The following is a 12018-nucleotide window of genomic DNA, read 5'->3' as shown; positions in this document are numbered from 1 at the left end:
ATTTGATGAAAACAGGAACCAAGGAGAAGGAAGATTACAGAAACTTTGAAGTAAGCATTCAGATGATGACACTTAATCTGAAGTGTCGTCCAGTGATTAGACAGCGGTGTGGTTTGGTTGGACCGAAACAAAAAGGCACAGCTCTACATCTCTGCCGAATCTTCTGATTATTTCTTATCAAACTTCTCATTATCACTCATTTGAGTGAGCTTCCCCGTTTTATTTTTAAAACACTGCTGAGTCTTGGTAAGTTTCGACAGTTATGCAGAAATTGCAGAAGGCTTAAATTACTGGCTAGGTGTTGTCCAGAATGTCAGGAAAAGAAGCTGAATCTGTCATGCTAGGCAAAAATCTATTTAAACCCATAAAAGATTTCACATGATGTTCCTTGTCTTTGTTTTATAAAACTGTATTTGTATTGCTGTTTTTCAGCCTGGAAGTCTCAATGACCGTATCTTCAGAACATATACACTAATGCACATCAACCAAACCTTGGACTTTGTAAAGAAAAAGGTGAGTAAATCAGGAGCTAATACAACAGGTACACTGTGATATTGGGGGGAATGCCATATGTATATTAAAATAAATGTCTAATAAATTTTTGCACAGTGTTTTGTGTGTTACTATTTTGCTGAGTGGTCCTGTCAGACTAAACGAATGCCATTCTAAATCCAAAGCCAAAGAACCTGGACTGAATGTTGTTTAAACAACCTCATTTTAATTTCTCTCAAAGGTTACACTGGCGCACTTTCCTGTTTTATATATGTCATCACCTGATGAGAACCCAGCTGTGGTCACCTACTCTGGGGCTGTTTATAGGCCTAGGATGTTGGTAATACTGAGAGAAGGCGTGCACTTTTAGTGTAAGGTAACAGACAGAATATGAGCGGTGACAGGGGACTGGTGCCTCTTCTGTTTCTGTTTACTTCATTCATTTTTTTAGGTTACTTGCACAAAAACATTCAGCCTGGAAATTCATCAGAAAAAAAAAGGTTGTCTTTTTCAGAGGTGCTCGCAACTTTGTGAGAGAACATCTCCCCAGTAATGCAGTGACTCTTACCTTCCCGCAGCACTCTCAGTGGTCCAGCTGCAACCACAGTCGGATGGGGATGATGGATGCCATCATGTGTCTTGACCAGCTGGTGGACGAGTCGGATCCTGATGTGGACTTCCCCAACTCTTTCCATGCCTTCCAGGCTGCTGAGGGCATCCGCCAAGCCCACCCAGATAAAGGTACCACAGAGAAAGAGACGACGTACAAGCACATCCTCTAAATAAGCCTGTTAAATAACTGTATTCACTGTCGTACCCCAGAGTGGTTCCAGTTGGTGGGTTTGATCCATGACGTTGGGAAGATCATGGCTCTTTGGGGTGAACCCCAGGTAAGAGACAGGTTCACCACAGCCTAAACGCCTAAACCCAAAGGAATATGAGATCAATTTCCTGCCAATTATTTTCACACTTGTACACATTTTTTCCCCTTATGTATAATTTTTCTACTTAATACTGTTATTTTATAACCCCTCTTAAATTCCTTTTATTCTTTTATAAGACATTTGTACTGTTTTTGATAAGTGGCTGTAATTTTTATAACAACCCCAACGCTCTTACATACTGTATATGGAGAACTATAATTACTTCTAATTAATTCAGTCTCAAACAACTGTGGCCATTCCTGTCTATTCTACAGTGGGCCGTAGTGGGTGACACCTTCCCCGTGGGCTGCAAGTTTCAAAACTCAATTGTGTTCAGAGACAACACCTTCCTGGATAACCCAGATGCCAAAAATCCAAGCTACAAGTTGGTACTCGTGTGTTTCATTATCAAGCTGTGAATGTAGCTCTTGAGTTGTTGGTTACTTTAAATATGCAAGGTCATCAGTACGCCTGCAGTCACTTCTTTAGTTGATCGTTAGCACTGTAATCTTAACCTAAGGATCTGCACGAAACAAAGGCTTTAATTATTTTGATATTTTGTTTCACATAAACTTCAGATGACATACAGTGATTACAGAACTGAGGAAATGTATTTCAGTGTTTAATATCAGTAGTCCATGATCCACTTTAATGAATAGGATAAAATATGACCACATTTTTGATTTGTATGCAAAGCTGTTAAACGTACCAACCTCGCTGTTCAAGTTTGGCTTGATACATACAATGTTTTTCTTTTCTTTAGTACTGAATATGGGATCTATGGACCAAACTGTGAGCTGGACAAAGTCCTCATGTCCTGGGGCCATGATGGTAAAAGATGCCATTACTTTCAGTAACACATTCACAAACATTTACAATAAGAAAATGTGCACAGACATTGAAGTGCCCGTTTATCTACAACACTGTACCTAAACGTCTTTGCTGTTATCTTCAGAGTATCTATACAGAGTTCTGAAGTTCAACAACTGCTCCATCCCAGAGGAAGTGAGTAAACCATGGCATTACATGCTTATTAAATGCATGTTTTGGACAATTAACTTAACAGGGTGTACCACAAAAGGGTGTGGAAGTTGTAATAAGCATTCCTAGGGTCTTGACTGGTTATGAACAGCAGAGCCAAGAACTATGTGAAGAATATTAGAGCAGATAATATGTAGTGATTTTATTTCTTCAGTTTGAGTGCTTACGGGCTTAGTTATAGATCTCCTCTTTTTCTGTCTCTCTTCAGGGGTTATACATGATTCGCTTCCATTCGTTCTACCCCTGGCACTCCCATGGAGACTACATGCATTTGTGCAGTGACAAAGATAAGCAAATGCTGCCCTGGGTCCAAGAGTTCAAGTAAGATGCCTTCCTCATTCATATGCATTCTCCTGCACGCTGCTTTGACCTTAACCTGCTTCTTCTTCTCCATAGCAAATTTGACCTGTACACAAAGACCACTGATCTGCCTGACATCGACAAGCTGAAGCCATACTATCAGACTCTGATTGACAAGTACTGTCCCGGGATACTGAAGTGGTAAATGGTAAATGGTCTTATACTTGTATAGCGCCTTTCTATGCTTTTTACAGCACACTCAAAGCGCTTTCACATTATTCGGCCATTCACCCATTCACACTCCCAAGCACTCCCGGTGACATCACCGGGAGCAACTGGGGGTTCAGTGTCTTGCTCAAGGACACCTCAACATGTTGACTGGACAAGCCGGGAATTGAACCGCTAATCCTCCGGTTAGGAAACGACCCGCTCTACCTCCTGAGCCACAGCCGCCCCCCTAAAACAAATGACAAATAATTCAAAAATCAGCTCATAGAAAGGAGGATTACATCTGCTGTGTAACTCAGAATTACTTTAAGCATCGGTGCTTTATAATAACACTACAGATGGATAACACCTGTAAGCACGTATTACTTATCTGAACATGTTTCTTGAGTACTACTGAAAACATATACGGGATGGTGCTGAATCCCAGCCAACATCAGGCGAGGGCCAGAGTACGCCCTGGACAGGTCGCCAATTTATCACAGGGCTGACACATAGACGGACACCCTTTCACACCTACAGACAATTTAGATTGAGTCACAAATCCACCTAACCTGAACGTCTTTGGACTGCGTGTAGAGCTGGAGAAAACCCACAGAAGCCCAGGGAGAGCATGCAACCTCCACACCGAGAGGACCCCAGAAGCTTCTTGCCATGAGGCATCAGCACCAACCACTTCACCACTGTGCCGCCTGTTAGGTATTTTTAGTCAGATAGAAATTGGATAGATACTTTATGTATTAGAAATGTTTAGTGGAGATATGATGTCTAGTTAGACTGTTAAATGCTTAGTCATGCTTATGAGTTTCTACAGGGTACATCTGGTCAAGGATAACTAGAGAAGAGTTGATGACTGTCAGCAGACAGGGTGTTTAATATTATTATTATGACGTGTAAAACTGTAGCCTTAGCCATAATATGTTCTTATGTTTAAGTCACGACATGTTACTAGTAGTCTGTGAGAATGTTTTTAGTTACACACCTCTTAATCAACAGACACACACACATTGATTGGCTTCATGTTTTGACTACTGCTATGACCAGCTGCAAAGCTGGTAAGAGAGACATCTCGGTTGATGTTTCTGTGTAGTATGGGGCTAGCCCGACCGAGGGGATATAATGTATAGGCCTGGTGGGTTCAGGGTCTTTCATCTTACATCTGCCTGCGAGCAGTTTGGAGGTGCAAGATACCTGAGCATGTAATGTTAATTTTACCTGTGATCCTTTGAATAAATCAGCACTGTTTTGAAGTTACTTGGACTGTCTCGTCTGTCAGAGTTAGCAATGGTAAGAAGAACCATATCCTACACGCCCAAGTCATGATTTTTACACCTTTCCAAATAAAAGTTCACAGAAAATCATTTTTCATCATTTTTGTATTTTAATGCTGTAAGACACTAGTAACTATGACAGTGTTTGGGTGATTTTTTTCAAGTTTAATATTGACAGCAACAAAAAGCCAACACACACAAAGAGTGGGACAGTAATGCGAACAATAAACTTTGTGGAGATTAAAATGCATAAACATGTGGGAAGATCTGCTCCTTTAAAACTGCTCCTAAGGCAATAGGTGATTTCTGAAGTAGCAAACTCTGATGCAGAAGGTGCAAATGAATGGAGGTAAATAAACTTTTAGAAATCTTTCTGTAATTGACTGATCAGAAAATACAAATATACAAAGAATTTCTTTGGCCATGTTTAGTAACATTTTAAAAAGACAAATGGGGTTAACAGTCTATGATTCGTTAACCTGCATCTTCACCAAAGCTTCCCTTTCAGAGGGGTTCACCTTTTTCTTTCCTTTCTTGTGTCCTCTTCTTCCTCCTCTTCATCAACAGTGTCTTTGTTTTCTCCTTCTCCTTCCACCTCTTCACTGTCTTCACTGTTCTTTTCATCCTCCTCCTCCACCTCCTCCTCCTCCTCCTCAAGATTATCCAAAGAGCCTCCAGGTACATTTTCTGTGTGATCACAGACAGTCACAGGACCCTTTTGAGTGAGTGGGGTCTTTTCCCTGTGTTTGCTCCTGCTTCGCAATCCCCAAAGGAGACACAAGGTGGAACTGCAGGCAATGAGGGTCCAGATTAGTATGTGGGCAGGAACACCTCTGACCTGAGAGCGCACCCACCTAACTACCCGGACAACAGTGGTGTTGGACATGCGACGTGGAGGCGATTTGTCCTACAGAGAAATGAAGACCAATATTAATCAGTACTGGATCCTAACCCATAAAAGGCATGAACAGGGACATTTGCTTCCCATGTTTAAGTTTAACACCGTATCTAAAGAAAGGCCTATGAGGGATGAGTAATACAAACAAACATGATAGTTTTTATGATACATTTACCTTGAGCCCATAGTGGTTGAGCATGCTTTCTAAGAAGCTGTTGCCCAGGTGCACTGTGGGATAAAATTCCTCTGCATAGACCCTCCTCCACCAACGCTCTGGGTACGACCTGCAGGCAGAGACCAGCCAAACAGTAAATATCATCTTATTTGCGTGTGTGTGAGGTTACTTCAACCCAGAGAGACCAAAATGTCCAACATCCCGACAGAGACGACCCTCCTCCACCAACGCTCTGGGTACGACCTGCAGGCAGAGACCAGCCAAACAGTAAATATCATCTTATTTGCGCGTGTGTGAGGTTACTTCAACCCAGACAGAGATGAAAATGTCCAACATCCCGACATTTGGGAAAGTTGCACAGCGTACAATAATTAACCTAGTATGACACAGCCAAGCCCCATGAACCATCCACACACTGTACTGTAGAGTATACTTTATCACCCCCGCCCGCCCACACACACATGCACAACTGTTTAAGATGTTTGTACAGGAAAAACTGTGTGAACTTAAAAACACTAGTATTCTAAGCTAAAGAATTTAATGTAAAAGGAGTTGTAGATGACAATACTTTTGAAAATGTAAACATTAGAAATTGTTTATTAAATGTGTTTTTGGCAGTAATGTTTGAGAGTTTGCCGACTGCACATAGGTTATCATAAAACCGAGACTATTCAAATTTCTTCAGTGTGCACAAACGTAGACAGAGACACAGAGAAAGCACTGACCCGTCAGCCTTTGGTTCAGTAAACCAGTATCTGTAGCGGTGAGCTCGGAGGTAGGCAGGAGGCTGCTGGTGGAACGGATACTGAGATACATCTGTCTGGATCAGCTCTATCACTGCAGGACACAAAACAAAGCTTTCAGAGTTCTGCTTGCTCTAAAAAACAAACAAACAATATAAGTCTTTTCATTTAGCCACAGAGCACATTGCCTAGCCTGTGCTCTGTGGGTTGGAACTTGGTCCAATGCTGTGGTTACTTTCCATAAACCCCATTTAGAGAATAAAACCAATACTGCATCCTCTATACTCACCATAATGTATGTGAATCCAGACTCTGGTTTAGCTTATTCGTCTAAACAAAGCAAAACCCCTGCTGTGACACCACTATCTGGGTGTGGTGAGAAGTGCGGCGATAGTTTTCTATACTATGTGATTCACTACTGAATTACCCATTAGTAGTTAGAAGAGTGACAGGAGACAGAGCAAGAAAATAAACTGTACCACTACGGATGCATACCATCCGTCTTTCCTTGCAGCAGCCTGTGCATGAGGCTTGTGAACCATGGAGTCTGTGTATGAGAACTGAGGGCAGCAAACCACATTTGCCAGTCCAGCCTGGGCTGGTGGGGGGTCAGCACAGGAGGAGGTGCACTTAGGTTCCCTGGCTTATACATAAACTCAATCTCCTACAAGAAAAAAAGAGAAACACACCAATATATATATAAATTTGTACAGAGTAGCAGCAAACTATTCAGTGCTGCCTTCATGGTATTATGTGGTTACACATTTTGGTGGGTTTGGAAGCAAGCTAGACGTTTCTCATACAGGAAGTTGATATAAAATTAGCAGCAGCACAGTACTGAGATCAGAAACAGTCACCAGGCACATTCAGATCCTGTTTAAGCCACCATCCGTGAAAACTTTTTTCTCTTACCGTCCATGTGACTCCGTCATTACTTCCCTCAATGACAAGTTCTGGCCGCCCTCCAACGCCTGTCATTCTTCTGAAGAGGCCGTATGAGTTGACCAGCTGGTAGCGATCCACCAGCTCATAGGCTCGACGCACTCCGGGCCACAACCTGGCAGTAGAGTCATACTCTATATAGGTAAAGGGTACCTGGAACAGAAAATCACAGTCAGAATGTGAAGACAAGAGAGAAAATACTTTGGTGAAACTGTGGCAACAAGAATGACTGCATTGGACAAAGGGGGAAACATGGTCAGTTAGACCGCTGGCATTCTGACTTCTACTAAAATAAAGACGTCAGAATCTGAACGTTAGCCACTAGTGTGTTTCCAACAGCACCCACCAGACTGATAGTGAACATTGCGGCTGTGGCAGCAGCAAACACAGTCCACTGAACAGTTCCAAAGAACCTTTTCAGGAACCCAGAGACAGACGCACACCTACAAAAACACATCACATGCCAAGTTATTTTGTACATCCACTGCATACTTCTATTAAAAAAGGCAAACCACAATGTAAAAACCGCAACAAACACCCACACAGAGGGGCCTCCTACCGGAACATTGACGTGACCATCTCCCAGGTGAGAGAGAGGACCCCAATCCATATGCAGGGGATAGTGATAGTCTTCAGAAACTGGTTAAACTGGTGGTATGTGAACGCTGCAAAGACAGTGAATCAAATACGTTCAACAATCAAAGAAGATGCATAATGCAAATACATCCTTTTACATACACACACCTGTCCTGGAGGAAATGGTGTTCTTTGCATCCAGCTGCAGGTCAAAGCATATAATTGTTCCAAAAATTAGGAGGGACCAGACTGCCAGCTCCAGCAGGTAACACAGCCACGACCACAGCCTGGAGTCTGATCAGGGCAGAGAGAGAGAGCACAGTGATACTCTGGTGACAGTTCAGGCTTTCAGTGTGTGTGTCTCTGTGGGAATGACTCAGATGTTTCTTAGTTTAAAATTTCATACATTTTTGTGATCACAGTCTATTTATCAATTTTTTTATGTACTGGTGGCTCATGTATTCTATGCTGATGACAGCAGAGCAGCACAATTATACAAGTGCCTTATCACTCTAGTTGAACATTATAACTTCATAGCGAATTTATACTACTAGCAGTAAGACCTAACAGACATGTGTGTATTTGGTATGGGATACCTGGGAGTTATAGGGTTTATCTTTACATATTTACCCAGAGTTTAGTTGCTTTGTGTGGCAATGCTGCATAGTATCATGAGTTTATGTTGCTGTACCGTTGTTGGTCTCGTATGGCTTGCGCAGCCAGAAGTGCATATGTTGATCATCCAGCAGAGACAGACAAAGGGCCACCGTCAGCAGGTTGAAGAAGTTGTAGTTTCCAGACAAAATGATGAGCACTTGCAGCAGCACCTACACAAGGATGTAAAAGACAAAAAAAAGCATAACTTTTTTGATTTTTCTAATGCACACAACCAAGGGAGGCAAAACAAGTTTGTTTTACGAAGCACAAAACTTGCAAATTTGTTAATTGCAGACTTTAGAGACAGTTAGGGAAAATTCAGCGGTGCAACTTGCCATCTAATAATCATTCATTTTATACATCTGGTGTTTGTTTACCTTGCATTAAAAAAAAACCTAACCTAACCTAAAACTGACTGCTAACACAAAACACACGTTAGTCAATCAGCAAACTAAGAAAAAAACAAGACTTCTAAAAATCAAAAAAGAAGCACCTGCATTTCTACCCACCTGCAGGTAAAAAGCTCCAAGTCGCAGCCTACGCAGCGGACTGAAGAATAACAAAGGTACAGGGATCTCTATCACAAAGGTTCCCACCACACTCAGCTTCTGCCACCACACTGGCAACTGGTGGGCAAACCAGGCCAGTGGAGTGGGGATACACTGTGTCTCATAGTGATACGTCAGAGCTGTTCAACACATAGTGAAAGATATATGCAATCAAATGGACATCCACACCACAGTATACGTTGTAATCTTATGTATTAAAAACATATCAAAACCATTTTGCATCCTTTCTTACAATGCAAAATTGTCTCTTTGAGCGTAAAGACAGAATGAATGACACACAAATACTCCTCCACACATACCTGTAAGGCCCCACCATGTGGGACAACGTGATGTGAGTTTCACCACACCAGAGGCGAACATGAGCCTGAAGAGCAGCCACCGGATCAGCCAGAAAGTGACACGATCGTGTTCTCTGACCCGGAGGGAGCCCCGGATTAATGTCAGGGGAGCAACAAGGATACAAAGGAACCCCGTCTCTAGAAGCAGGTTGTCCCTGAACGGCAGTAAGGAGGCCGTGTGACAGGAAACAGAGACAAACAGAGAAAGCAGGGGAAAACAGAGCTGTAGTTTCTACTTTCTAATTCTATAGTGGTGTCTGCAGTGTTGTTGTAAAGCGGCAGAGAGAAACACTACTACTCTATAACAGTAGCCTAAGGATGATATAAACACATCAGCAAACAGCCATGACCGTTTGGGGCTTCTTCAACCTGCCACAGAAGTAGTGCATTATTGACAAAAATAAATCAGTTAATAAAGCTACAAACTCACCACTGGAAGTAGAGGAAAACCTGGCCCACCTGAAGCAGACAAATATGGTGATGCATAAATAAATGCATTAAAGAAATAAATATGGGTACCACTGACACAAACTCACCTGGTACATGGACAGGTACAAGGCCCAGAGGCAGAAAAACACTATACTGTCACGGAGAGACTCCACCAGAGTGGCAGCGAGGCTCAGTGCGGCCCCGATGAGACACAGCAGCTCCATGGTGGCGTGCGTGTCCAGGCCCAGCCGAGGTCCAAGCCACAGCAGGGTAGGAGAGGACAGCAGCTGTTCACCCAGGGACTTACCGCTGTAGCGCAGCTGCCAACGAGCAGGCAACAGCCCATCATTACCATAGAGACCTAGAAATAGACACAAATGTGCAAAGTAACAATGTAAACAGAGTGTCTTAGTGAAGTGTTAAGAACAGCTTCAAGAAGTTGCAGGATCTCAACAGTTCTTCCAAAAGACATTTTGATGTGGTCTTCGGTGAATGCTGCCTCCAACCCCTGCCATAGGTCTGTGATCTGGTGACTCTGAATACCACAGCAAATGATTCACACATCATATTTATACTTCTAACCCTCTGAGTAATGACATGAGTAATCCACTCATGTTTTCAGGAGTTTTTTTTTTAAAGGTTAACCCATCTGTATCTGTGAATCTATCAGTACTACAGACTCACCTGGTGCTGACTATGCAGAAGTGCCTTTAGCTAAAAACAACAACATAAAGAAAGAAAGAAAAAGAAAAATACTGGACACCTTTATAATGAATTGTATTTTAAAGTGTGTACAACACATTAAACTGGCATTTTTCTATTAATTATTTAATTCTATTAAACCTTTTTAAAAAGAAAAAAAGAACAATGACCATCACAGCTTTGAAAAACCAAATCCATGATGTCTATGAAGGCTCTCAGTCTTTCAGGTGATGGTATGTGGCAGAGCTGGCAGCTGGACTTGAGGCTCTGTTGAAGATGTTTCACCTCTAAAGTGCCAAACATACTTCCTTTAACACATGGGCGTGGGCGACGCCTTCCAGACTCATGCTGGGTTACTAAGATAAGGCGCCCTCCTCTGTTAAAAGCAGAGTTTGCGGGTGATGTGGTACAATACATTAGTGCTACTTGAGTATCATTTAAACAGGTAAGGTCTCCCTCAGCAGCTGTTAGCTCTTAGTCATGAGTGGTGAAAACTTTCAACCCACAGAAACGTCCAGGTGGGGCTCTTCATCACATACAGCACCATTATGATGAGCGGATGAGGACAAGGCGCCAAGTTTCCAGCTAACAAGCTAACACACCCCTGTAGTAAAGTGAGCTAGCAGAGTCGTGTGACTCACCTGGTATCTGCACATAGAGGGAAACAAAAGCAGCCAGGTAAATATATGACATGCACCAGAGGAACATGCGCCTTGGCAGGACGATTTCTCCCATGTTGAGACGAGCTACTGGTCGGGACAGCCACTTCTGTTCCCGTAGCAGGACTGGAAGCAGGACTTAACGCAGCCAGGGGGACACGTAGCGATGAGCATTCACCCGAACGGCCTCAAGATGGCGCTGCGGTTTGTTTTGGATATTGTGCTGCGTTCACGTGGCATAGGATAAAGCAAGCAGTGTTTAGATATTGGCTGCTCCTGACGATCACCAGTTTTCCAAAGTATCTGAGCAGTGCACATCAGTTGCAGTACCAACACATTAAGGTAAAAATACTCAATTATAAGTAAAGGTTCTGAATTTAAAACAAAAATGGCACCTTTACATTGTTCTGGGTCACTTTGTACAATTTTTTTATTAATTCACAATTTTGTTTGTACACTAGGCTGAATTTTCTCATCACCTGGGAAAATGATTTTAAACGTCTACTATTAAAAATAACAACTAAAACTGTGTGAAAAGGTTAAATTAGAAATAACTACTAAAATTGGCTTTTTAATCACAAGACAGAGGATACCCCTGTGCATTATATGTTTGAGACATTTAGGGCACATTTATAGCTACCTTTAGATTTAGGATTACACTTATAAAATACAGTGCAGTGTTATCAATCTAATAATGTTATACATGATAAAATACCAGTCACACTTTACTGTGGAATGAGTCTTTTTTACTTTTAATAGTACAACAATCAACAGATTAGTCATTATTGAAAAGCATTGTTAAGTTGTAGCCCTACTGTCAGAAGAATTGAGAGAATTTCTGTACAAGTATCCATATGGTTCCCATACAGTTGGCAAAACGTACACTTGGCATTTTCTACTGTAAACACTCTACTTTTATTCCTATCTATTCAGAAAAGAGGGTGTTTTAATTAAGTATGACAAACAGATGAATCTTGATTTGAATGAGTTTATTGTGTAGGATTTACTGGGCGAGCATACAGATTAATGGCAGTAAAATGCGGTTCTGCATTCTGCTAGTTAGAAAGAAAAAGCATCT

The 12018-nt window shown here is 42.0% G+C and overlaps 2 protein-coding genes across 4 annotated transcripts; one reads left to right on the top strand and one right to left on the bottom strand.

Annotated features, from left to right (window-relative positions):
• Positions 1–122: 122 nt before the first annotated feature.
• Positions 123–3693, top strand: miox (myo-inositol oxygenase). 2 transcript variants are annotated; one of them, XM_020613901.1, is made up of 10 exons: positions 123–246; positions 433–513; positions 1071–1233; positions 1315–1382; positions 1691–1800; positions 2179–2246; positions 2371–2420; positions 2665–2777; positions 2853–2957; positions 3561–3693. In XM_020613901.1, coding segments are annotated over exons 2-10 (717 nt in total). In that variant the 5' UTR covers positions 123–246; positions 433–474; the 3' UTR covers positions 3562–3693. The 2 variants fall into 2 exon arrangements, with proteins under 2 accessions (XP_020469557.1, XP_020469548.1); XM_020613892.1 differs by having other exon boundaries at positions 2853–2964.
• Positions 3694–4396: 703 nt separating this feature from the next.
• lmf2a (lipase maturation factor 2a) lies at positions 4397–11235 on the bottom strand. 2 transcript variants are annotated; one of them, XM_020614397.1, is made up of 14 exons: positions 10923–11235; positions 9687–9940; positions 9581–9609; positions 9112–9305; positions 8753–8931; positions 8278–8413; positions 7755–7880; positions 7570–7675; positions 7357–7453; positions 6981–7163; positions 6564–6732; positions 6051–6162; positions 5326–5434; positions 4397–5159 (listed from the first exon to the last, which is right to left on the bottom strand). In XM_020614397.1, the coding sequence occupies exons 1-14, from the start codon at positions 11014–11016 to the stop codon at positions 4767–4769; spliced, it is 2181 nt and encodes a 726-aa protein (XP_020470053.1). In that variant the 5' UTR covers positions 11017–11235; the 3' UTR covers positions 4397–4766. The 2 variants fall into 2 exon arrangements, with proteins under 2 accessions (XP_020470053.1, XP_020470044.1); XM_020614388.1 differs by lacking the exon at positions 10923–11235 and adding an exon at positions 10452–10867.
• Between the last annotated feature and the right edge of the window lie 783 nt (positions 11236–12018).

This window comes from Monopterus albus, unplaced genomic scaffold, assembly GCF_001952655.1.
Source record: "Monopterus albus unplaced genomic scaffold, M_albus_1.0 scaffold5.1, whole genome shotgun sequence".
In the NCBI taxonomy this organism is placed as follows: domain Eukaryota; kingdom Metazoa; phylum Chordata; class Actinopteri; order Synbranchiformes; family Synbranchidae; genus Monopterus; species Monopterus albus.
This window is presented reverse-complemented; position numbering and strand designations above follow the sequence as displayed.

Bases quoted from the DNA above. Each gene is read 5' to 3' on its own strand.
- miox (XM_020613892.1), top strand. From the start codon at position 475: ATGCACATCAACCAAACCTTGGACTTTGTAAAGAAAAAG. The intron at 1,383-1,690 runs GTAAGAGACAGG...TCTATTCTACAG, and splicing joins CTCTTTGGGGTGAACCCCAG to TGGGCCGTAGTGGGTGACAC. The intron at 1,801-2,178 runs GTTGGTACTCGT...TCTTTTCTTTAG, and splicing joins GCCAAAAATCCAAGCTACAA to TACTGAATATGGGATCTATG.
- lmf2a (XM_020614388.1), bottom strand. From the start codon at position 10,698: ATGTATTGTACCACATCACCCGCAAACTCTGCTTTTAACAGAGGAGGG. The intron at 9,306-9,580 runs GTGAGTTTGTAG...ACTGCCGTTCAG, and splicing joins GTTTTCCTCTACTTCCAGTG to GGACAACCTGCTTCTAGAGA. The intron at 5,160-5,325 runs GTAAATGTATCA...ATTTCTCTGTAG, and splicing joins TCAACCACTATGGGCTCAAG to GACAAATCGCCTCCACGTCG.